The sequence below is a fragment of the Clytia hemisphaerica genome, unplaced genomic scaffold (genome assembly GCF_902728285.1).
Source record: "Clytia hemisphaerica strain Z4C2 unplaced genomic scaffold, Clytia hemisphaerica genome assembly, whole genome shotgun sequence".
NCBI lineage: Eukaryota > Metazoa > Cnidaria > Hydrozoa > Leptothecata > Clytiidae > Clytia > Clytia hemisphaerica.
In genome coordinates, this window is record NW_027103974.1 from 2,120,025 (window position 1) to 2,144,456 (window position 24,432).

The 24,432-nt window shown below is 35.4% G+C and overlaps 1 protein-coding gene across 1 annotated transcript in view; it reads right to left on the bottom strand.

Moving 5' to 3' along the window:
• The window catches only part of LOC136810705 (mucin-5AC-like), a 31,672-nt gene extending 9,492 nt beyond the window's left edge, over positions 1-22,180 (bottom strand). The window contains exons 1-21 of the mRNA XM_067067296.1: positions 22,025-22,180; positions 11,727-11,758; positions 11,507-11,575; positions 11,237-11,302; positions 11,021-11,067; positions 9,502-9,591; positions 9,125-9,185; positions 8,353-8,439; positions 7,637-7,734; positions 7,409-7,472; positions 6,963-7,030; positions 5,846-6,258; positions 5,012-5,452; positions 4,420-4,662; positions 3,912-4,169; positions 3,484-3,648; positions 2,715-2,840; positions 2,116-2,286; positions 1,537-1,687; positions 866-1,038; positions 100-167 (exon numbers count right to left, since the gene is read on the bottom strand). Of these exons, the coding sequence (XP_066923397.1) occupies positions 100-167; positions 866-1,038; positions 1,537-1,687; positions 2,116-2,286; positions 2,715-2,840; positions 3,484-3,648; positions 3,912-4,169; positions 4,420-4,662; positions 5,012-5,452; positions 5,846-6,258; positions 6,963-7,030; positions 7,409-7,472; positions 7,637-7,734; positions 8,353-8,439; positions 9,125-9,185; positions 9,502-9,591; positions 11,021-11,067; positions 11,237-11,302; positions 11,507-11,575; positions 11,727-11,750 (2,883 nt within the window). The 5' untranslated portion in view covers positions 11,751-11,758; positions 22,025-22,180. The remainder of the gene's footprint in view (positions 1-99; positions 168-865; positions 1,039-1,536; positions 1,688-2,115; positions 2,287-2,714; positions 2,841-3,483; positions 3,649-3,911; positions 4,170-4,419; positions 4,663-5,011; positions 5,453-5,845; positions 6,259-6,962; positions 7,031-7,408; positions 7,473-7,636; positions 7,735-8,352; positions 8,440-9,124; positions 9,186-9,501; positions 9,592-11,020; positions 11,068-11,236; positions 11,303-11,506; positions 11,576-11,726; positions 11,759-22,024) is intronic.
• Positions 22,181-24,432: the final 2,252 nt, after the last annotated feature.

Sequence of the window (24,432 nt, forward strand, 5' to 3'; positions counted from 1 at the left end):
ACGGTTTCATATTTCCCTCTATATATGTAACTCGAAAAATATGGGTTGTTGGTGAGTGTTCGAGTTGGACTGTAAAACAGAAACAAAAATGTGGCATACCTGATCGACGGTTTCACCTGGTAAAGGAAACAACATGCTTGTTGTCTCAATTTCACGAGTCGGTTTGTCTGAATGAAGAATACGGAATCAAATTATCAAATCGGAATCAAATAATAGTATTCAAAATTAGATGCTGTTCCACTGGAGAGTCTTCAAAGAATTTTCAAGATTTTCCACCCAATAAGTCACTTTTTCTATTGTTTAAGTGACGTATTGGGTGGAAAATTTTAAAAGTTCTCAGAAGACTTTCCAATAGTGCATATCATGAATAGTTTAAATTCTACATCGCGAATTTCTTAAGTAAACTGTCAAATATCAAAGACGAACATATTGCATTGTTATCAGGCCCTGGGGGCAATCGATATAAAAACGATCGTATGTTCGGCCCAAAATTAGGACTTTGAAATCAAACCCATACAGTGCAGGAAAAATTTAGCCAAATTTGAGTGAATCGATCCATACAATGCATTTTCTTAAAATTTTTAGCCCATTTTAAGGCAAAAATTGGTCAGATTTTCGAAATTTTACACTGTTAGAGTGCAATTCTTCTCATCTTTGCTCGTTGCAACCCTTACAGTGCACTTTGGGAAGCTTTGGAAAAGGACCCTTAAGGGCTGCAATGTAGACCATAATTCAAAATGTAATTCCATGAATGACCAAAATTAAAAAACTTTCCAACCGACCCGTACCTCTAAGATCTAGGGTTGGGTGACGGCAAACCAAGAATTTTTTAAGTCAAGCCTAAGCTATTAACCTGGAAACATACCTGATAATACTTTGGACCATAAGATGCTTGGGTCTTCATGCGATCCATAGTGTTGTGAATGTCTCTTATTTTGTTGTTGCTGTTGTTGATGATTGTGTGAAGGTTGCGGGATAGCCTTGGCTGAAGATGTTGTATGTGTTGCAGCGACAGTCGTCAGGATATTATTGGTTGTGCTGATGAGAGAAAAAACAAAAGTAAAATCGTGAAATGGTTGGTGAAGTTGGTGTTGATTTTTAAACAATTGTAACATTATCTTTAAATTTGTCTGATTTGTTCTCTTTCTAAGGTTTTAGGTAAAAAAGGGGTTCTTTGAGTATTAAATAGGGTTCATAACGTGCATTTGCATGCGAAAAGTAGCATACATTAGTGCAAATTTCATACTCAACGAAAAAGATATAGTTCTTTTGAATTCTGTTGAAAAGGTTCCTAGGTAGAATAGGCCTTTTCAAAAATCATTTTGAGAGCAACGACTGTCTCGTTTTGAAACCATTACCACGGTGATTAAACTCCTTGAGGGTCCAAGTGTTACTTTTAGAAATAGCGTACACTTTTTATGAACTCCTCTGCAAAATCAATTACCGTAGCAATATTTTGAAAACGAGGTAAGCGTTAATCGTGACGTAATTTATGAAAAGGTCTATACTCCATTAAAAGAAATGATCACTACGTACCTTGCAGTTTTAGAAGAACTTGTAGTAGTTGGCGTGGTAACAAACGGTTCAGCGGCTACTGTTGCCACGGGAGACCGGAAACCTGGCGGTGGAGGTGGAATACGTGTTTGTGGTGGCGCTTGTGTCGGTGGCTGAGGTTGTGACTGCTCGTCTGAAAAAAAATGAACTTTTTGATTAGAAAATTTACTATTCAGTATTAAGTAGGGCGAGCGAATCTTCTAAACATCATTTTTTATATGCAAAATAGAAGTTTATATACAGTGTAACCTCGAATATAAACACCCCAGTCTTTTTTTATCAAATTACAACTTTTTATTAAATTACACAGCAAATACAGACCATATATTTGGAATGCTTTGACGTAAAAAAAGTGTCGAGTAAAAATAGAAACATCTACATCTTTGATAGAAACACGAAAATTTTAAAATTGCCTTTACAGATTATTGTTGAAAGGGTACTACTTTAAGGAACATTAAATAGTCTAAAACAAAAAGAGGCTTCTATATTATTGTATCGACACTGCCAACGTTATGTGTTCTAAAGAACATACAAACAGTATCAAATGAAATCAGTATATACCTCTATCAGGCCAGCTGGAAGGTGGTTTATTTTTTACGCTTTCCATGTTCCCTAGTAATGCACCAAAGCCCGGAGGCGGACTGGCAACACTGGCGACATTTGGTGAAGGTTGAACGACAGGTGTTTGTTGTTGTGACTGTTGTGTTTGCTGTTGTTGTGATGTTGCGGCAACTTGTAAAGGAAATTGTATGATTTTATTTCATTTATAATTTTTATTATTTTAGATCCTAGAGTTTGCTAGTACATCAGTACTCTCGGGTACCTAATAAACGGGGGTTTGGAATAAGCGGGGAAATTTTTGAAAAGGAGGCTAATACAGCAGAGAGCAAAAGAGGGGACTTTCAAAAAAAGATTCCCCAAAATTAATAAGAATGTCCTGAGTGAAAAATTTTCGAGAAATTAATTAGCGGGGGGAGGACAGTACTTCCTTCTGGTGTTCTTCATTGTTCAAATAGAATACAAGACCATGAAACATACTTCTACACAACCAGTCCAAACTTGATATTTGTTTTTTCTAGATAAAGTTTTCTCACGTGAGGAAAGGCCTAACAAAAGAAATTTTGCAAAAAGAGCAGAAAATGCTGCGAACAGGATCAAACCTTGTTGAGCTAAGGATCCGTTGAGAGGATTGTTGGCAGCTGTAGGAGATGAAGGGTTATCAGCGTTCAGTCCTGGCGCTGGTGGTGGTGGTTGTTGTTGAGGTCCTGGTGTGTTGTTCCAGTTGGCTGAAAGGGAAAGTCAAATTATCAAAGTTGTCTGTTCTGATTATATTTCACCGCCTAACAAAACCTTTATGGAATAGTCATCAACTAACTATCTATTTCTTAAGCACCGTTCCGGTAAGAATCAAATATTCAATCCATTTTTTAAACGTAGAATAAAACGGCAATACTCGGTAAATGTTCTCTTTAAACGTTTAACGACAAAGCCATCGCACAGAACAGCCTATTCAGCTTTTAAATTTTATATGCTCCATAAATAACGCACAATTGTAATTTTTCAAACAGATAATCTCTGCGAAAACAATTAAAGACGAAAATAATACAAGACTACAACATACAAGTTGTACAACACACGCAAAACGAAATGAGTTATAACAATCGATTGGTAGTATATTTTCAATTATTTCATGGCAAAGCAATTTCGTAAAACGGGTTGTGTTTTTTCAATGAGCATGCAATATTTTTTTACTTTCGTTTAGAAACCATACCAGCCAGTATAACTAGACTAGACTGGGTAGGCCAACAGAAAGATTGGAATCTCCTTGAGGAAGTTTTCCACATGGTAACAAAGAAGAGTATACATATCGTGAATAGAGATATAAAGGAATCACTATTGCCAGTAAAGGTCTGGAACCAACCAACTTACATGCGAAACTGATGTTGATGTTGGGTAGCAAGGCACGCAGACCATCCTGCCAGTTCTTATCGACACTCGTATTAACGCTTGGGTTGACTGTAGCTGAAGGGCGGCCACCCGCTGATGGGGCGGTGGTTGAAGGTGTAATGAAGGAATGGAGGGGTTGTGCTTGACCTACAGGAAATAATAAAAATGGCGAATTCATGATGACAATAATATTCTCACGTTTTCCTTTCCAGCAAATCCAAACGCTGATTATAGTGCGGCAATATTTTACCACACCTACGATATCGATTTATGACAGTGTGTTGGAGCAGGTTGGAATGACATAATTGATTTTAGCTTTTTGGGGTTTGAGTATCTTCTAGGGAGCGAGATTTTAAAAAGTTTGAATAATTTGACTTTTAAAAACTCTACTATTATAATGGCAGACATACCTGGAGATGGTATTGTTGGTTGTTGAAAAGGAAATCTCTGTCCATACATTTGCTGTTGTTGTTGAATGTATTGCGAGAGAGGGTGGCCTGGCGGAGGTGGATGGGCGTTATGTGGTGAAGTAGCAAAGCGGAAGGGATAAGCTGACATTTTTGACGGATCATGTTGTGGCGATGCAGCCGTTGGCATTGTATTTGCGAGTGGTTTGTTTTGAATATCGTAGGGATTATTGGGTGATTGTGCTCTAACTCCATCTTGTGCTAAATGTGAAGATAAATTTACTAATTTTTAAGAATCCTTGGTAGTAATGTAGAATCTTTCAAAATCTTCAATAGGTACATTCCATCTTCGAAATTTCCCCAGCAAATTCTTATACAGAGCATTGTTGAAAGGGTGATACTTTAAGGAGTATTAAGGGTTTAAAACAAAGAGAAGCTTCTTTATTATTATATCAACACTGCAAATGTTATGAGCCCCACAAAAAAAACATCAAAGTTTGAAAAAACTTACGATTGAATAAAGAATAAGAGTGATTCTGTGGTGCCATCATTCCAGGTGCCGCCATGTTGGTATTGGTAGCAGCTGGTTGTGTACCATTCTGTGGAAAATTTGTTGGCCAGAAGGAGTCCCAACTGAAGGCAGCGATAGGTTTTGTATCAGTAGAGTTTGTAGTTGAGGTGACTTGGGCTTGTTTTCGTTCAGTTGCTATCAAGTCTTCCAGACCAGATTTGCTCTCTTTGAATGGATCAAAACCTAGAGAGAGAAAACAATATTCATTATATATCAACAAGTAATTAATATGGGAAACTAAAATATAAGTTTTAAAAATTTCAATACTAGAGATTATGAAAAGAACAGGATCACTTTTGAACGAAGAAAAAGTTCAAAATAGAGATCTTAACTCTAAATTATCACTGATTTTACAAATGGTATGAGGGCTTTTTGTATGCTGAACACAAACTTGAGTAGAGAAATCAGTTATTATCATTTCATTATTTCAATAAGCCAGATACATATAAACTCAGGCCTTAAAAAAGATTTTGAAATGGAAGTTGCTATTGGGTATGGCCATCCGGATAGCCATGAAGAATGCGATTAATACCTAGTTCATCATCGTTTGCTTGTATCTGTAAGTCACTCAGACCAAGGTCTATACTACCAGGCCATGGATATGAAGTTGTTGCAGATGCTGTTGATGTGATTGAGGTTGTTGTCGTAGTAACTGTTGTTGTGGTGACGTCATTGAGAGTTAAAGATGGTAGAGAAGATGCGGTAGATGTTGATGTGGTTGGAATTGATGAGGGAATATTTGAAGGTAATGTCGGTGATACTTTCATGACCTGAGGAGTTTGCGGGTCCACAGGTTTGGTGATACCAGGTGGCGGGGCGGTTACTGTTTGAGTGGGTAGCACAGGTGGCGGTGAAGATGGTTTGTTTTTCTTATCTTCTGTTTTGGGTGGGGGTTGTATTACAGATGTTGTTGAAGTTGTGACGACTGTTATTGTTGCTGTTGACGTTGAAACAACGTTATCAGTTACATCAACTAAAAAAGAACAAAATTGATATAATATATATTTTATAGTCATTTCATGAATGCTTTTAAAATGGCTTGGTAAATTTTTTCAATTTTAGCTAGTAAAAAAGGTCCAATAATCTCAAAAGCCTATACCATAATATTTAAAGTATACAGGCACTACCCTTCTTAAAAAAGCTGCGGTTTAAAAATAATAAGAGTTTTCAAAGGCTAATAAAAAAATAATTTTTCATGAAAAATCTTTGAAATACTTCAAATGCCATGTCTATCAAAGTTGTGAAAGCCACTAGAATCAAAATATACTCAAATGTACCATTTTGTTTCCCTCCCTTGGCTTATTTCCAAAGTTGTTAACCACTGGTTAGCCAGTGTGCAATGGCTTCGAAATAAAAAAGTACTTACTTTTCTCAACAGAAGATTTTCTCCTCGAGTGTTTTGTTGTTGTTGTATTTAATTTATCATTAGAAGATACACTACTACTATCTTTGCGTTCCCTTCCACCAGAATTCAATACAGGAGCTGAAACTCGACTACTGGCTGCTTCTATAGAAGGATAATCAATAGACATTGAGTTATTCCGACTTTTGGATTTTGGTGGGTCTGGCTTTTTATCTTTTTCGTCTCTCACTGATGCCCATGAAGCATTAGAGGGTAACATTGGAGTGTTGTCGTTTTCCCCTTCAGACCATGCTTGTGCATCTTCAGAAACACCATGATGATTTGTGGTAAGATGACTGTGGCTATGCGATTGTCGAGCTTTTTGAACTGACGCTGCATAGTTGTCCAGTAAATCTTTCTCAAACAACTGGTGTTTCCTAGAATGAAAAATATACTTTAGTATAATATTTCTATTGTAACACAAACACAAACTATTAAACAGTTATTGGACAAAGTTAAATTCAATGCAGTTCAATGTGCAAAAATATTGGGTATGCGAGGAAAGATAGTGGATAAAACTTCACTGAGTCCAATAGCTTTTTTTGCGACCCATTATTTTTCATATTGGATGAGACCATGTCCAAACAAATGCTTCATTATCCGTTCATTGCTAAGATATTACTTTTGTTTACCAGCATATATTTCAAACTTATAAGCCAATCAAATGGTTTCTTGGAAGTATTTTTTCTGAAGTGTTAACATTTATTTTGTGAAGTAACGTCAAAAAGATGCTCAATTGTCACCAAATTCTTAGTGTGGTGTCAATTTTGTAAATTTAGCCTCCATAGAGGCTTTGTATTCGAAAATAAAGTAAAGAAGCAATGTATAATGTATCATATTATATAGATGGGGAGTTTAAATATCCATTGACATAATATTTCTTCACTCTTGATTAAACTAGTCTGCTGTTTTTATTTGGTTTTAGGCAAGGTACAAATTGTTAATCAAAACAATTGAATGCAATCGTGTTAGCCAAAGTAGAAAACTACACGTTGGGTATATTTCGTTTCCATGTGATGCTTGATCCAGCCAAGTAAGATATCAGTTTATTTACCCTGCTTGCATGCTAGAGCTTACTTACCCTGCTTGCATGTCTTCTTTGGTAAAACTTGCATTCATATCACCCAGGTCATGGAGATACATACAATCCTACAAAAAATATTTTGTGGAAGAATAACATGAGTATAATAGAGTTGCCTTAAATTTAATAATTGGGTACATAGTCTGCTAGAGTGATATCCAGAATTATTTCATAGTGTACTATTGGGCCCAGATTCAAAGATATCTAACATAAAAACCTTGTTGTGAAGGAAAATAAAGGAGAAATTCCAAAAACTAGATCAAACTGGCAAAATTGACATTCTTATAGAGTTCGGAAACAGAGATAGAACAGCAAATAACTGGAAAGACAATGGTGTAAACATTCCAGCTGCGGCTTTCTTATACTATGGTTGAAGTGAAAATAAGTTCAACAAAATATATAATTAAAATGAAAGAGCCAGGATTCATACAAAAATGTAAACTTACCATTTTTGGACAGACTGTATTTCGCAAATAGTGAGTACAATATTTAGTGGTTCCTAATGATGATCTGAATTAAAAATTAAAATGATTGCTTTAGAAAAAAGGACTTTGGTAGGTAACCAACTCTCCAAATGAACTTGAGATGGCTAACACTGGTAACTCCAGATTAAATACCATTCACTCATATTCTTTGGAAATCTCAGTTCAACACCAATATAGCAAAAAACTTACCTTATTTTCAAGGGAGGCTGCATATTATTTATAGAGAGTATAGTGCGTAAGGCTTCTTCTTCTTTCGAATATGTCACATATGCACTAGCGCTTGGACCCTGAAAAACACAAGGTTTACAATAAGGCAAGATGTCTCGAGAAAACCTTGATGCTGTTATTTGATCTAAATCTAAATAATTTCTGTTACATTGAAAAGCAAGTACAAAGGAATTGCATAGAATTTAAAATTCATTCATAAAATCTATTTGGTATTTGTTGTTTTTGTTTATATTTTCACTTTAATTAAACCTTTGTTGAACTGTATTCAATTTATTTGACATGGACTAGTTCACCTAATTGAAGCTTTGAAGATTTAATTAGTTTTCTTAGTACAAACATTTTCACAATTGGGATACTCGTTGTGATATTCCCTTCAGGAGTAAGAGAAATCAGCAAAACCCAATCAAGCTATCTCGAAGTGCTAAACTTCTGATTCCATGCCTCATTTATGATCTTTATGTACATTTTTCACCAAAAACACTCAATAATATCTCATAAATGATAGGATGTACAAAAATCAAAGGGTGTGCAAACAACCTTTTTTATGGGGTGCGCAAAAATTAAAGGCCTGAAAAGTAGAGACGAAAAAATAAAAGGCACATAAATTTTAATGGAATTTTTAGTTAAACATTGATAGATTGAATTTCAAAGTTAAGAATAAAAATAGTAGCAGTTACCTGGGGTCCAGCATAATTTGTATTTGGATTTATGACAATCTTTAATATTTTTCCATATTTTCCAAAATATTCCTGCCTTTTGAGAACCTAAAGTGAACAAAACTATAGTTGACTCTCGCTAATTTAAACTTGAGTGGGAAGTCGAATTTTGTTCAAGTTACAGAGAGATTTGGACTATAAAAAGTAATCTAAGAGGATTTCTTCATGATGGGAAATTAGTTCGAATTATAGAAAGATTCAAATAATGGAAGTTCAAATTGGTTGGAGTCAGCCGTAGTTAGAAATAACTCAGGCTGGGGATAGCAGATCTAAACTATTATCAATCAGTCCTGAAGTTTAGTTAAAAGTTTGAGTTTATCATGATATCCATACTTTTGGTGCCCAACTTATTCACTTGACCGCTTTGCCCTGTCACATACACTTAAGACTCAAAGGAATACTGAAAAAGAGTTTATACAAGAGCTAGGCAGGCATATATTTATGTGGGTGGTGTGAGTGTTGGGTGGGTCATTGAGGGCGTGAAATTGATGTTATCAGAATTACTTTGGTGGCCTACATGTTTTTTCTTTTATAAGCATAACATTTATAAGCATATGCAGGCTCAGTTTTTAGTTCCTAAACAATGGCTCTATTGTTCGAGAACAATAGAATGCTAAGCATAATGCGAGCATGATATAGGGACAGACACTTGCTTATAAAAAAAACAATAAGCTTGCACACATAAGTTTGAATGCATACAAGAGCTAGCCACCAATATAAAAAGGTTAAATACCTCAGGATCAGCCATCTTATTGGATAAACCAACCACAAACACAAGATGTTTTTGAATAACTCTGAAAGTGAAAGGAATATTATACATTCACGAGCATATAAAACTAATACAAAACATAGAAATAAAAAACAAACAAACCCAAGTAGGTAATAGGTATCCTTAAATAATAATTCTTTTATTTATTTTTTATTTTAGTTTTATTTCAATTTAGTGTTAAAATTCACAATCACAAAGTTGTTCTTCGACTGTAACCTAGAAGAATTAGCAACCCAAGATTGATTTTCTTACAATTACTGGTTAAAATTGGGCGTAAACTATCCATTCAACAGTTAAGCAGGCATCTACTCCATATCAAACTTCTTCATATAATTATCTACCTTATATTTGCTAAGTGTTGACGTGAATCAGTGGTCTTTTGTTTTTGTTGGACCTCTTTCTGCTTTCGTTCCTTCTTTATTTTTTGAAGTCTATAAAGTTAATTGAATTAGAAAAGAAACAAGCTAGATGCTGAATGGACCTACCTGATGATGAAAGTTAGATAGCAATGCAAGGAGAAAAATGAAAAAAAATCAGTCAGAAAACATAGCGTTTAGCGAAAATGCATAACGCAATAAATTCATCATTGATTGTTGATAAGGGGAGAGGGAAGGGTTGTAGGGAAAAAATTAATAGAAAGTTCTGGTCGCAAAAATCAGTTTTATTGACAATTGCATCATACTTGATGGTGAGCATTGTTATCAATAATGTTTTTGTGTCAAAAACATAGAAATACAAGGAAAAAATCTAATGAAAATCTGCAAAAACGGCGATTTCCGGCATTTTCAACCGAAAAAAAAAATTTCTCAAAAATCGAACTCAGCCATGTTTTGGGCAATATTAATACGCATCTAGAGCAAAAAATCAGAAAAAACTAATGATAAAATCTCGAGAAATGCCAAAAAAACAGTTTTTTTCCGGCATATTTCCGGCACTTTCGGCCGGAAAAAAATGTTTTTAGAAAATCGGGCTCCGTCACTTTTTTAGGTATTGTCATTTTACATCAGTGTGCAAAATTTCATAAAAAATATAAAGTACAGCTCGAGAAATTCAAGAAATACCGTTTTTTTCCGGCGAAAATCGGCTGTTCCGGCGATTTTTAGAAAGTTCCGGCCTCAAAAATCAGTTTTATCGACAATTGAACCATGCTTGATCGTGGACATTGCTATTAATAATGTTTTTGTGAGAAAAAACAACGAAATATAAGGAAAAAGTCCGATGAAAATCTGCAAAAACGGCGATTTCCGGCATATTTCCGGCATTTTCGGCCGGAAAAGAATTTTTCTCAAAAATCGAACTCTGCCATGTTTTAGGCATTGCTAATACGCATCTTTGTGCAAAAAATCTGAAAAAGCTAATGATGAAATCTCGAGAAAATGCCAAAAAACCGGTTTTTCCGGCATATTTCCGGCATTTTCGGCCGGAAATGATTTTTTTTCGAAAATCGGGCTCCGTCACATTTTGGGCATTACCATTTTGCATCATTGTGCCAAAAATCAGAAAAAACTAATGAGCCAATCCTGAGAAAAGCTGGTAACAGACGGACGGACGAACGAACGAACGGACGGACGGACATCGGTTAATTTATAGGACCTCTACCCCACCGGGGTAGGTCCAATAAATATAATTAAGTTTAATAAAAAGGCATTGAAATTATAGACAGCTCATGTTCTAGACCAAAAAGGACAGTTGCCCTGGAATTATTTCACCATAAGGCTATTTTTGAATGATTTATGAAAGACGGTGCCTGTGATAACCAGTCACTCAAAGGTATAAAAATGGTAACATTGGGCCAATTTTGAAATTATTTTTATCAAGAAAAATGTGATAAGTGAATTTTTTAGTAAAGAAGTTGCTTACTCGTCTTGGGAAAGAGGGCGGTACATGGCAGGGTCCTCTGAGTATGCCTAAAATAAGAAAAGGATACAATAAAAACAGAGAATACATCGTAACAGAACAAAATATTTTCACACACTTGATAACAAAGTTAACAAAAGTAAATTAAAAATCAAATAAAGTACTGAAAACTTTCTAAGTAAAACGAATGAACAGCTTTGAAAAATAAGACCCACTCACTTTTCTACATGCAGGACACAGTCCATTTTCATCCGTTCGAATTCTATGCCAGCAAAACCGACACACCTAGTGAATGATAGAAAAATTATTTAAAATACACATTTAAGTTTTTCGAAGCAGAAACATGAGAGGACGATCACATTGGTTGGCAGCAAACATTATTTTCAAAAAATATTATTTAGCAGAATTCTAGAACTTCAGTATTCCTGAAAATGCCTGAATGCTTTGTGATTGTAAAAAAAAGAATACTGTCTTGAAAAGAATACCAACCTGATATCCACATGTGCAAGGAAAGAAATTGATATCATCTATTTCGAAAGTTTCCATGCATAATGGACACTAGAAACATTAATATAGAGAGTGTTGAAGAAACAAAAAAATATGTCATTATCTTTTTTCTTGGCTGCATTAGTACATTGAAAAACATCTAAAATATATAGATGCCTTTTGAAAGAACAAACAAGAGGAAAAAATTATTCTTGGAACTTACATCTGGGACTTCAGTTTCAGACATTGTAAATCCTAAAAAGTGAAAAGAAAAAATGAGGGTTTGAAAAAATAGTGATCAACAAAACCAGAGGTTGAAAAATAGAAAAGTTCACTCATTGAGCGCGAAATAGTGAGTAAATTCGGAAAATTTGGAGATATTTTAAATGAATGTTACTCTTTTATCAATGATAAGCATGTAACAAAAATTCTCATTATTTCACATCATGCTAAGGTCAACAGCCAAAAGAGAATGTTACTACAAAGCTACAATTTGTATGAAAACCAAAAAATTCAATTTTCCCAATTTACCCAATTTACATTTTGAAAATGGTTTTGAAAACAGAAGTTGCTTTATCAAACTGATTGGAGGATAATCCCATCATTATTCTTTTTGCATTGAAAAGAGGAAGGATAAACTTTGAAAAATTTTGAGGGGTTATTTTAGCCAGTCTCAACCTTCAAATGATTGGAAACGCTTTTGCAGGAATAGTTTTTTTGTGTAAATAAGTGCTTTTTTCACATTTTTTAACTTTTTTGAAAAGCAGTTTTAGGATTTAGGCTATAACTTTTGATCTAGTTGACCAAATTTGACAAATGAACCCTTGAAATTTAAGTTTATCCTTCCTCTTTCCAATGCAAATGGATTGATTCTTTAACAGTTCATAGAACTCAAGAAAATAATTTTCTCAATTATATAGTAATCTATATATTAATAGCGGTGCTTTGTGTGTCTGTGTGTCACCACTTTCGTTTTCGCTTTGTTTGTGTTTTAGAATTATGACTTTTAGTCTCTTGCTCCACAAATTTGTTCTATTGGATTCGCGCCATTTGCAAAAGATTTCGCAAGCAATGTTTTGTTCTCGATAAGTTTGTTTTGATTAACTTCTTTTGTTTGAAATGTATTTAACGATCGTATTTATTAATGACATTCGAATTCTTTTCAAAACAAAACAAGTTTCTTTTATAGAAAAGAACATTTCAAATGTAAATCAGAACATAAAAATTAAAAAGTTTGTCGAACAATAACAGCATTCAAAGGGCGATAAAAAGCAAGAGAAGAAATTAGTCCATCTCTTTCTTCATATAAAAACATTCAAGTGGTTGATACTGTTAAAAACTGTGTACGTGATTTTACATGTTTAAATTCGAAAAGTTATGACAAGGTGACAAGGGTTTAAAAAAAGCAATTTAGAATTGACTTATTTATCTTTTTAAATCTGATAGAAACAAAGTTGCACTATTCTTTGTGGCCTTCCCGCTTTTTCCTAAAGAATTGTCATTTCTACATTTCACTCCTCTTTACCATGACATTTTCTCAAATTGTCGAAAACTGGACCAGACTGGACGGCGTATTTAATGCGAGCGAAGCTAGAAAAAGATCTCCGGGGAGGGTTAGAGTCAAACCCTTTGAAGATATGCTATTTTTCAAGCGAAGCTAGCTTTAAAAAAAGGAGCACTGCAGGTGAAATTTTTCCACTGTTTGCAAAGCATTTTTAGTATTTTGCGATGTTGTTTGGAAAAAAATGCGAAAATATCTTCAATGCATTTCTCGAGAAAAGCGAAGTAAGACTTGAAATAAGTTGTTGTAGACAAAGCAATAGATAAACAAATGAAGAAAGTTGCAAGGTAGCGATTGGATAAAGCAATAGATAGACAAGTGAATAAAGTTGTGAGGTAGCGTGTAGATAAAGCAATAGATAAACGAATGAAGAAAGTTGCGAGGTAGCGAGTAGATAAAGCAATAAATAAATGAATGAAGAAAGTTGCGAAGTAGCGAGTAGATAAAGCAATAGATAAACGAATGAAGAAAGTTGCGAGGTAGCGAGTAGATAAAGCAATAGATAAACGAATGAAGAAAGTTGCGAGGTAGCGAGTAGATAAAGCAATAGATAAACGAATGTGTAGGTAGCAAAATAAGTGTTGTCTTCTTTTAATTTAATTGCTCCGGCCTAGGAGCCTTAGATTCTCTCTCGTCCGACGGTCAAGACATTTTTTGTTTGTTTATCTAATCCAATGATCTATTCCGATTTAATAAAAACGGATTATCTGGATTCCGATAATATTGTGATTTGATTTGCCAAAACTATTTAAAAAAAGATGGCTGCTGAAAGTGGGCTAGCTGACTGTGTAGCAAATGGGCAAATCTCAGTGAAAAATTGATCATTTTCATCATTATTCATGATGTTTTGATTTATGAGAAATTTGATGCATACTGGTTCTCTAACAATGTGGAAAAACTTTGGAGAAATTTTGGCCATGAATCGACAGCTGATCCAGGCTGATCGAGTGCTTAAATCTTGCATATGGCTAACTTCTCTTCTAGACGCACAAAACCATAAAACTCTGTAACTTGGAAATGAAACTTTCAAACACACAGCCATTGGAATTCAAAAGAGAATACTAAAATTACAACATTACAGTGCAAATTTGAAAACGATCTGAGTAATTTTTATGGTGTTATGTGTATGGCTGAAAATGATCCTGTTTTGTATTCATCATTGTTGACTGGCGACCGTTCCTTTTGATTTTTCAAACCCGACACAGATTTTTTACAAACATATCACTATGAGAATTCAATAAAGGATACTAAAACACAATTCCTGTGTAAATTTGAGCAAGATTGGAGAAATCTTCACAGTGTTATGGCTGAAAATGATAATTTTTGGACTTAGTCATAATTAATTTCATAGCGGCTGGCGACCGTTCCTTTTGATTTTTCAAACCCGACACAGATTTTTTACAAACATATCACTATGAGAATTCAGTAAAGGATACTAAAACACAATTCCTGTGTAAATTTGAACAAGATTGGAGAAATTTTCACAATGTTATGGCTGAAAATGATTGTTTTTGGACTTTGTCGTAATTTCATCGCGGCTGGCGACCGTTCCTTTTGATTTTTCAAACCCGACACAGATTTTTTACAAACATATCACTATGAGAATTCAGTAAAGGATACTAAAACACAATTCCTGTGTAAATTTTAACATGATCAGAGAAATTTTCACAGTGTTATAACTGAAAATGATATTTTTTGGACTTTGTCATAATTTCATTGGCTGGGGCGACCGTTCCTTTTGAAGATTTTTCAAACCCGAAACAGGTTTTTTCCAAATATACCACTATTTATTACATACACACTATTGTACCATTTTATTTGGTTTATCCTACTCTCCTCCAAGTATTATCCCAACAGAAAAAATAATGCTTAGCTAAAAGCCGTGGCCTCTAATTTAGGCTATTTTTCTCTCCAAAATGTTATCCGGACAATCAAATCAACGACGCATCATGGCTTCACTATTGGCAAGTTTAGAAAAAAATAAATTTATAAGAACTGGGAAATATTGACTCCTAAATGTTTATCTCCTTTAGCTCCAATTTTTAACTTTTTAGTCGAGGATGAGTGGGGGGGGGTGGGGTTGGTTCTTTAGGCAAGAAAGTGTATTTGTAATCACTTAGAAGAGCTAATCTTTTAGCTGGTTTATTTACATTCGTTAAGATTATTTCTCATACTCGCTCTGCAATAGAATTATTACTTTGCTTTCTGATCTGTTCTGATTAGTAGTTTGTGGGCAATGTTCTAACACAACTAACTCAACAAACTCATCTTTCACATCTTTTAATCTCTTAAGCCGGAGCTTAAAGGTTTTTGATAAAGTTGACTTAAACTTTGAACTCACCAAAGTACAAAATCTTGGAATGGAATGGGTGGAAAGATTTTGAAATGGTTGCAATCATTCATAACAAATCGTCACCAAGTCGTAATAGTGGATGGCGTTCCATCTACCCCCACACCTGTCATGTCAGGTGTCCCTGGGTGTCCCACAAGGAAGTGTTCTAGAACCATTGATTTTCCTAATCTTAATGGGAGACATTGTTGATGAAGTTCAACACTCTTCCACACAAAGTTTTGCAGATGACACAAGGTTTGATAATAGGTGTAGATAACATTGATGATACACAAAAACTTCAAGAAGACCTAAACTTAGTTTATCACTGGTCGGAAGATAATAACATGGAGTTTAACAGCATCAAATTCGAGCTGTTACGTTATTGACCAAACACCAAAGTCGGACAGAGACAAGCTTCATGAGTAGTACCAGACGGTGTCAATCGAACAACTTCAAACAAAAATTGCTCTAACCAAACAAGGGTAATCGAACGCAATCGAATAATTGCGATTCGATTGGCGAACGTAATCAAATCTCAATCGAAAGGCCGATTCATGGGTAATATTTGATTGTGTTTGATTGCGTTCGAGTAAGGTTAGATTGGTTTGATTGACAGTTGACTATGTTCAATTGGTTTGATTGATTGTCAATTACATTCAAGTAATCTTCGACTTCGTTCGATTGCGATTAAGTTCGATGAGTTTGATTGCGATTAAATTAAATTGGATCACTCCGTTAGAGTTATTTAGCGTGGGCGGCCGAGCGCTTATTAAGTACCATACCAAAGCGAATAAAATCTAATACAATCTAATCAATCGAACGTAATTGAACATAATCAAATACAAGCGAACGTAATCAAAGCAATCGAACGGCAAATCCTGGGTAATATTCGTTCGACAATCGAATTCCAATTATTCGATCGAATTGCAATAATTAGATTGTGTTCAATTGCGTTCAATTGATTTGGCGTTTGATTTGTTCGATTGATACCGTCTGTGTAGTACCGTGAGATCAGGTAACTTGCATCAGTGGAGGCTAACATGCATAGCCCTTAAATGAATGACCTGGCTGGTCATTAAAATACAAAGTTACAGGTTTTCAGAGCATGTCATGGTTGCCCCCAAGGAAAATTTCCAACATCAAAACTCTGCCCCTGAGATCTGCTTCCCACCACAAAAAAGCCAGAAAAAGTGGTGAAACTAGCCAGTTTTCAATAATTTTGCCCCTAAAATGTATCGTAAGTTGGTCTAATCTTGACATCCGTCTTCTAATTTCGACACCCTTCTTTAGAGATAGGAATAATATGAAAGTTGGAATTGGTGATTGAAAAGGAATTTTTCATCTCTTACCACTAAGCAAAGAAAAATAGTTTTGACCATTCTATTATTTTTAGCTCCAGAAAAGGGTGTCAAATTTAGATGAGGGATGTCGACATTAGACCAAGTTACGGTAGATAATATCAAAATTTTGCTCCTGCTCTTGAAAAGTAAGCAATCTCTGCCCCCGAGATCTCAATGATTTCTGCCATACTCTGCAAACTGGTAAATCAAAACAAAAATGGTAGAGTAAAGCTGCGAGAGCGGAGCTCCGTAGTTCATTTGTTTTGAAATTTTGCTGCTTTGATTGGTCAGTCATTTGATGGCTATGCAAGTTTCCCTTCACTGATGCAAGTTATCCGACTTCACGGTAGCAACACAGAAATTCAAGTGTGATTCAATATGATTATGTGATTAAAGACCTTTGATGTGTTGATGTCCAATGACTGCAAATTCAAGCATCACATAAACAACGCACGTTGTTGTCAATTCTCGAAAAACCTCATCCTGGATTCTCGGGACCTTCAGAGCAAAAGCAAATACACCTATGCTCACTCTTTGGAGATCTCTTGTTTTACCCAAACTAGAATGTGAGTGGCCCCTTACTAAATTTACTTAGGGCGCTTTCTACGATGAAGAAATCACGCGTGCTAAAATTGATTCACATGAACCATTTTGTAAAAAATTTTGCACACGCTTCACGCGCGTTAAGTTAATTATATACGTGTTTTGTCACTCTCCTGCTTCTCTGCTAGAAAAGTGGCAAATGAACGGGGTCGAAAGCGAAAGTGACGTAATAGCGCCGAATACCCAGTTAATTGAACCGGGTTGGAAATATTTTGCTTCATTTCAAAGAACTGCATAGATGAAATTTTTTTTCCATGGGTAGGGTAGATCGTCAAATGGCAAAGTCCAAAAATTCAAAGTGTAATATTTTTTTGTGAGAATTTAATCTATTGTAAGACATTTTGCGCAATTTTTAACCTCCTAGGTCAAAAATCCAGCATTCCCCAGGGGGGTCCTTGATTCGCACTAAAGCGAAAAATGAGTAAAAATGGCATTTTTTGCCCATTTTAAGACTATGAAAGCCCAGTAAAGGGTCAAAATGGTTTCTAAATGGTGTCTTGTACTAATATTCAACACAAAAAGACAAAATAACCCCAGCGAAATCGCTCAATGTTTCAATTTCAGGCTAAAAAGGCTGATTTTCTCTGATTCTGGGTAGCAAAATGCATGAAAGCAGCATTTTAGAGGACCCACAACTTTTAAACTATTTAAAGTACACACTTGAAATTTTCAGTAATGAAACACTTCAGAGAAAGCTCCAGGAAAAATCAATCTTGAGTTTTCAAAAATTTCCTATAAATCCATAATGGCGCCCTAGAAATTGAGTTTTCATGCTAAATGCCCATATTTCAAGCTAAAACTTGGTTTTCTTGGGCTAAAATCTCAAAACTGATTTCAAATGATGTCCTGAAATTTTTTGGTGTTGAAAGTGTTCTGAAAATACTCTGGGAGAATCTAAATAGTTTGGGTCAGAAATTTGCCCAAGTCTGCCATTATGGCATTGCATTTCCAACTAAAACATGATATTTAGAGTTAAAGTCTGATTTTCTCAGGCTAAAATCTCAAAAATGGTTTCAAATAGGGTCCTGAAATCTTTTGGTGTTGAAAGTATTCTGGATATACTTTGGGAGAACCAAAATGGTTTGGGTTAAAAATTTGCCAAAGTCCACCATTATGGAATTGCATTTCCCACTAAAACGCAATATTTAGAGTTAAACTCTAATTTTTTCAGGCTAAAATCTCAAAAGTGGTTTCAAATAGGGTCCTGAAATCTTTTGGTGTTGAAAGTATTCTGGAAATGCTCTGGGAAAACCAAAATGGTCTGGGTCAGAAATTTGCCAAAGTCTGCCATTATGGAATTGTATTTTATTCTAAAACACAATATTTTGAGTAAGCTTGAGTGTTCTTCCTAAAGAAATAAAATTCATAATGGCAGACTTTGGCATATATATGTCCATTGTGAACCACTGTGATTTTCCTTGAGTGTTCCCAGAATACTTTCAAAAGACTTCAGGACCAAAAGATTTCAGGAACCTATTTGAAACCATTTTTGAGATTTTAGCCTGAGAAAATTATAGACTTTATCTCTAAATATCACGTTTTAGTAGGAAATGCAGTACCATATTGGCGGACTTAGGCAAATTTCTAACCCAAACCATTTTTGGTTCTCCCAAAGTATATCCAGAATACTTTCAACACCAAAAGATTTCAGGACCCTATTTGAAACCATTTTTGAGATTTTAGCCTGAGAAAATCAGACTTTAACTCTAAATATCGCGTTTTAATGGGAAATGCAATACCATAATGGCCGACTTGGGCAAATTTCTGACCCAAACCATTTTGATTCTCCCAGAATATTTTCAGAATACTTTCAACACCAAAAGATTTCAGGACACCATTTGAAATCATTTTTGAGATTTTAGCCTGAGAAAACTCTAAATATTGCGTTTTAAGTGGAAATGCAATTCCATAATGGCGGACTTTGGCAAATTTCTAACCCAAAACATCTTGTTTCTCCCAGAGTTTTTCCAGAATACTTTCAACACCCAAAGATTTCAGGACACCATTTGAAACCATTTTTGAGATTTTAGCCTGAGAAAATCAGACTTTAACTCTATCTAAATATTGCGTTTTAGTGGGAAATGCAATACCATAATGGCAGACTTTGGCAAATTTCTCACCCAAACCATTTTGGTTCTCCAAGAGTATTTCCAGAATACTTTCAACACCAAAAAATTTCAGGACACCATTTGAAACCATTTTTGAGATTTTAGCCTGAGAAAACCTAGTTTTAGCTTGAAATATGGGCATTTAGCATGAAAACTCAATTTCTAGGGCGCCATTATGGATTTATAGGAAATTTTTGAAAACTCAAGTTTGATTTTTCCTGGAGCTTTTTCTGAAGAGTTTCATTACTGAAAATTTCAAGTGTGTACCTTAAAAAGTTTAAAAGTTGTGGGTCCTCAAAGATGCTGCTTTCATGCATTTTGCTACCCAGAATCGGAGAAAATCAGCCTTTTTAGCTTGAAATTGAAACATTGAGCGATTTTGCTGGGGTTATTTTGTCTTTTTATGTTGAATATTAGTACAAGACACCATTTAGAAACCATTTTGACCCTTTACTGGGCTTTCATAGTCTTAAAATGGGCAAAAAATGCCATTTTTACTCATTTTTCGCTTTAGTGCGAATCAAGGACCCCCCTGGGGAATGCTGGATTTTTGACCTAGGAGGTTAAAAATTGCGCAAAATGTCTTACAATAGATTAAATTTTCACAAAAAAATACTACACTTTGAATTTTTTGACATCATGCTAAAAATGGTACCGTAGAGTCGTTTAATCTCGACATACGTCTTGCAATCTCGACATAGCTGTAGGCTGGTCTTCGAAATAAAAAATCAAACATAAACAAATACATACCAAAGTTATCAATCAATCACTAAAATGTACTCTCTCTCTATCACGTCACAGATTGTTAATATAATATGAGAAATGTGAAGTGTTATTACTTATACTTATATTTGAAAAGAAAACTTTAACGATGTAGTAATCGCTAAAAACTAATTAGCATGCTTTCAACGAAGATGTCTAAATCACAACAACACAACATTTTGCACGCGAGGAATTTTTTAGTAGACATTTTTACCGTGAACCGAAAATAATAAAAAGAACCCGGTTTCCTTTTGAATTTAATGTGACCGCCATACTGGCCATCACGGCGTGCGGCCTGTTAGCGCCTAGAGCGTGTGTTTTTATATATAAGGAAGGGGAAACCAGGCTAAGCGCGCGAATTATTTTTATCACGTGACTTGAAGCGTAATAAAGTTGTAAAATTTTAATGATGGACACGAGAAAGTTACGAGGAAGTTTGCATGCGTTTCGTGTGTTGTGTAAAACTGCTTATAATTTGGCTTTCTTTTTAATTGAAAGGATTGCAATGTTTACTGAACTTCTAGTTTGATGGATGAACTTGTTCGATAAGAATGATACCAAGAATTTCATTCAAGGTTTGTTTTGATTATTTTACAGATCCGGTGTCGAGATTGCAAGACGTATGTCGAGATTAAACGACTCTACGGTAGTTGACGATCTACCCTACCATGGGTCAATTTTGTCTTCGAAGATTGAAGAAACTTTTAATGAAAAAATAAAGTTTCCAGTTTTCTTCCTTTTTTCCCTTTTTCAGTTTGAAGTTCATTTTTATTCATTTTCACGTTTTAGCCTGAGACGTCCTATCTCATTTACACTGGGTGACGAATACCATATGCAAATGCTCACCCCGTTCATTTGCCAGGATGTGCCTGACTGACAATGAAGATACCAAAGTGTCAACTAAACTGAGAGATTTGATACACTGAACCAATTGAACCAAATAACAACAATTGCTTCTTATACAAAACATAATTTTTTATTACAAAATTGTTAAACGTTTTAAACACGAGCAATGGATTCAGAATAATAGAGGTAATTATTTTTACAACTCACATTTTATTGATCACATTAATTGACATCTTGACATTATAGTCATTTTGTTAGATGTTTTGTTTCCAGAGTTCTTGCAATAGTTTATTGCTCAACTTGGAGAGGAAATTTTGAAAAAAAACATAGAATTTTTTTCATAGCAGTTATTTGAGGGGTCAGATTTAGGCAGGGCTGTCGGATTTAGGACCACTCACGGTACTCTGTACAAAAATATTTCTATCCTGTTAAAATCCCAACAACTTCACTGAAATACAGAGTATGGAATTATTGACTCGATTCAAATCACTTCAATTCACAAAAGAAAAAACCGTTATTTTTTCAAAACAATTCAAAAGCTCGCGTCACTTCTTGAAACAATAGAGCTGTTTGACGTCATACTTTTGTTTATCAAATCATAACAATAAGATATTAGCCAATCAAATTCTGCGATTAATTCTTGCATCTTGTATAATTCCTGGCTACTACTGTCTATACTTTGTTATTTTTTTGAAACCACAGAGACAGAGAAGTCATCAGGTCTCCCAGCTGTTATGTTATCCTTCTTGACTATGTTTCTCGACAGGTCAGATTGTCACAATGGCTGTATCGAAAAAATCCATTCACTTTTAAAACATTAACAGGTGCTGGTTGGAACTTCAACTTGTGGAAGAGCTGGAAGTGGTCAATCAAATCAAATTTTTTGGTGTTTTTCAAAATTGCTAGAATTTAAATTATACTAAGGATATTCCTTAAAAAAACGTTATAATCAGAAAATAGGATACTTACTCTATGAAAAGACGAGTTAGACAGGTCAAAGACAGGAGAAATTTAAACTTTCAGAGAACAGAAAATCATCAATGTTTACAATTTGGAAGGCTTTTTACTACTGCCACTTTTTTTTTGAAGAAGGGCATCGATTCGTTCGAACAATGCTGGCTACACATACTAAAGTTTGAAAAAACCTCAAATGGCTTGCAAATCGCGATTTTCGTATAGCTGACAACACTGTCCAGTTTATCCTACCCGCGGGCGAAGATTTCCGTTAACGGGTGTCCGCGAACGCCTAATATTTCGCGCGCTTTTTTCATAAATCAAACTCAGTCAATTCTCAATAGAATTTTCTTCTTTTCTACAATAAGAAGCTAAGAACTTATTTAGGGAAACAAACAAGAAGAACTGATGGTGTGATGAAATCGAAATTTTATGCATGTACGCTAAGTCACAACCTGCCTATGTATCTACACAGCATTTTGTTACCCTGGGTACCCACCAGAAGAGGCCAAGTTTTTTTCTGCCGCTATCAGTAAACATCAAGAAGCCGATAATACGCAGGGAACGAGGTTTTCAAAGAGAAATCTCTTTCAGCACGAGCACGAGGGAACGACGACGTAATGTTTGACCAGACAATGCCAGGGCATTATCTAGCGCCATATAGTAAAGCATACAAAAGCTGATAATGCACAGGGAACGAGGTTGACAGCAAACCACTATATGATAAACTGATAGAGGAGAAATTTTTCCCAACGATATTAAACACAAATATAACCGCCCAAGACCGAAAACTTTAAGCATTACCGGTCAAGCATGGTGGGCTTGGCATCCCCAAATTAGTAGAATTGTGTCAATCAAATACAACACATGAACAGTCTCAGTAAATATCTGCACCATTAAAAACCTTAATCCTTGCACAGAGTACACTACTACCAGACTAACAAATCGTCAAAACCATCAGAAAAGAGAAAAACTCTGAAAGAGAAAACTCGTTGAAAGAAAAAGCACTAGAAATAGATAAGTCATTACCACCAGAAACATTGAAAGCAGTTAAGCATACAAGGCAGCCAGGAGCATCAGCCTGGCTAACCGTTTTACCCCTGAAAGAGCATGGGTTTTCTCTGAACAAAGGAGAGTTTAGACCCGGGGGGGGGTACTTAGGCCAATGGAGGGTACAGTATGTGCCGCCCTTAAGGGTACCTTTTTTGGACTTCCAAAGTACCGCTAAGGGTCGGAAAAATCAGAAAATCAAATTTCAGTCCCACTAAGGGTCGGGAAAATAGGAAAATTTCAAATTTTTGCCCCCTGAAAGATTGAAATTTGGTCAAAATTGGTCAAATTTGTCCCGCTAAGGGTCGTATTTCCCAAAATTTTCCTTTGTTTTCTCCATTTTAGTCCCGGTACCTCCCCGTCAGCTCGCAACCCTAGTACCCCCCCCCCCACCGGGAGTTTAGAGCGCAGTTGCACTGAGATACGGAAACAGTTTAAAGAGACTTCCATCAAAATGTCCATGTGAAAACCAGTACAGTGTCCATGTGGAAACCAGTACAATGTGAATCACGCGCTTCAACTGTAACAATACGCCACAACAATGTTAGAGATTTTGAAGCGGGACTCCTTGCAAAAGTGTATACTGACGTTGAAACTGAGCCACAATTACAAACCATGGAGGAGCAGGAGAAACTATCAATGGCCTTGCTAGAGACAACACTAGACCTGATGTACGAACCAGAGGAGTCTGGAAGCCAGCCCAAAATGCTTATTTTGACATCCGTGTGAGCAACACCGACGCCGAAACACAAAAAAATACCAAGACAGAAATTGTATTAGCAAAACAAGAACTCCAAAAGAAACGCCAGTACCACAACAAGATCATGAGCGTCGAACAAGGAACCTTCACGCCATTAATTTTTTCCGAAACATGTGTGATGGGAAAGGAATGCTCGACCATAAACATACTGCTGACAAAATTGCCAGAAAAATCGAACAGAGATACAGTGAAGCCATTAGTGTGATGAGATGTAAACTATCTATTCTCATCCTCAGGCCTGTCCTCATATGTGTCAGAGGAAGCAGGTCCCACACGAAGAAAACTGAGCATATACCCTTAGAGGACTTTGCACTTGTACATACAAATGCAAGATTCTAAATTATTTTTTCAGTGTTAGATTTATTAATAGGGGATTTTGTTTTTCATTTCCTTTAGGAAGATACTGTATCAAAACATTACCATCTTACGTTTTTAAACCCAATCAACTGAGACTCTGGGAAATACATGAAAATAAGTAGGCAAGTATTTAACAGCGTTGAAATTAAAACGATATCAAATTAATACGAATAACTTTTTTCCAATGATATCCCGTCTGGCTTTTAATTAAAACGGGGTTTTTATTAACACGAAAATTTTCCATTCGTGTTAAATA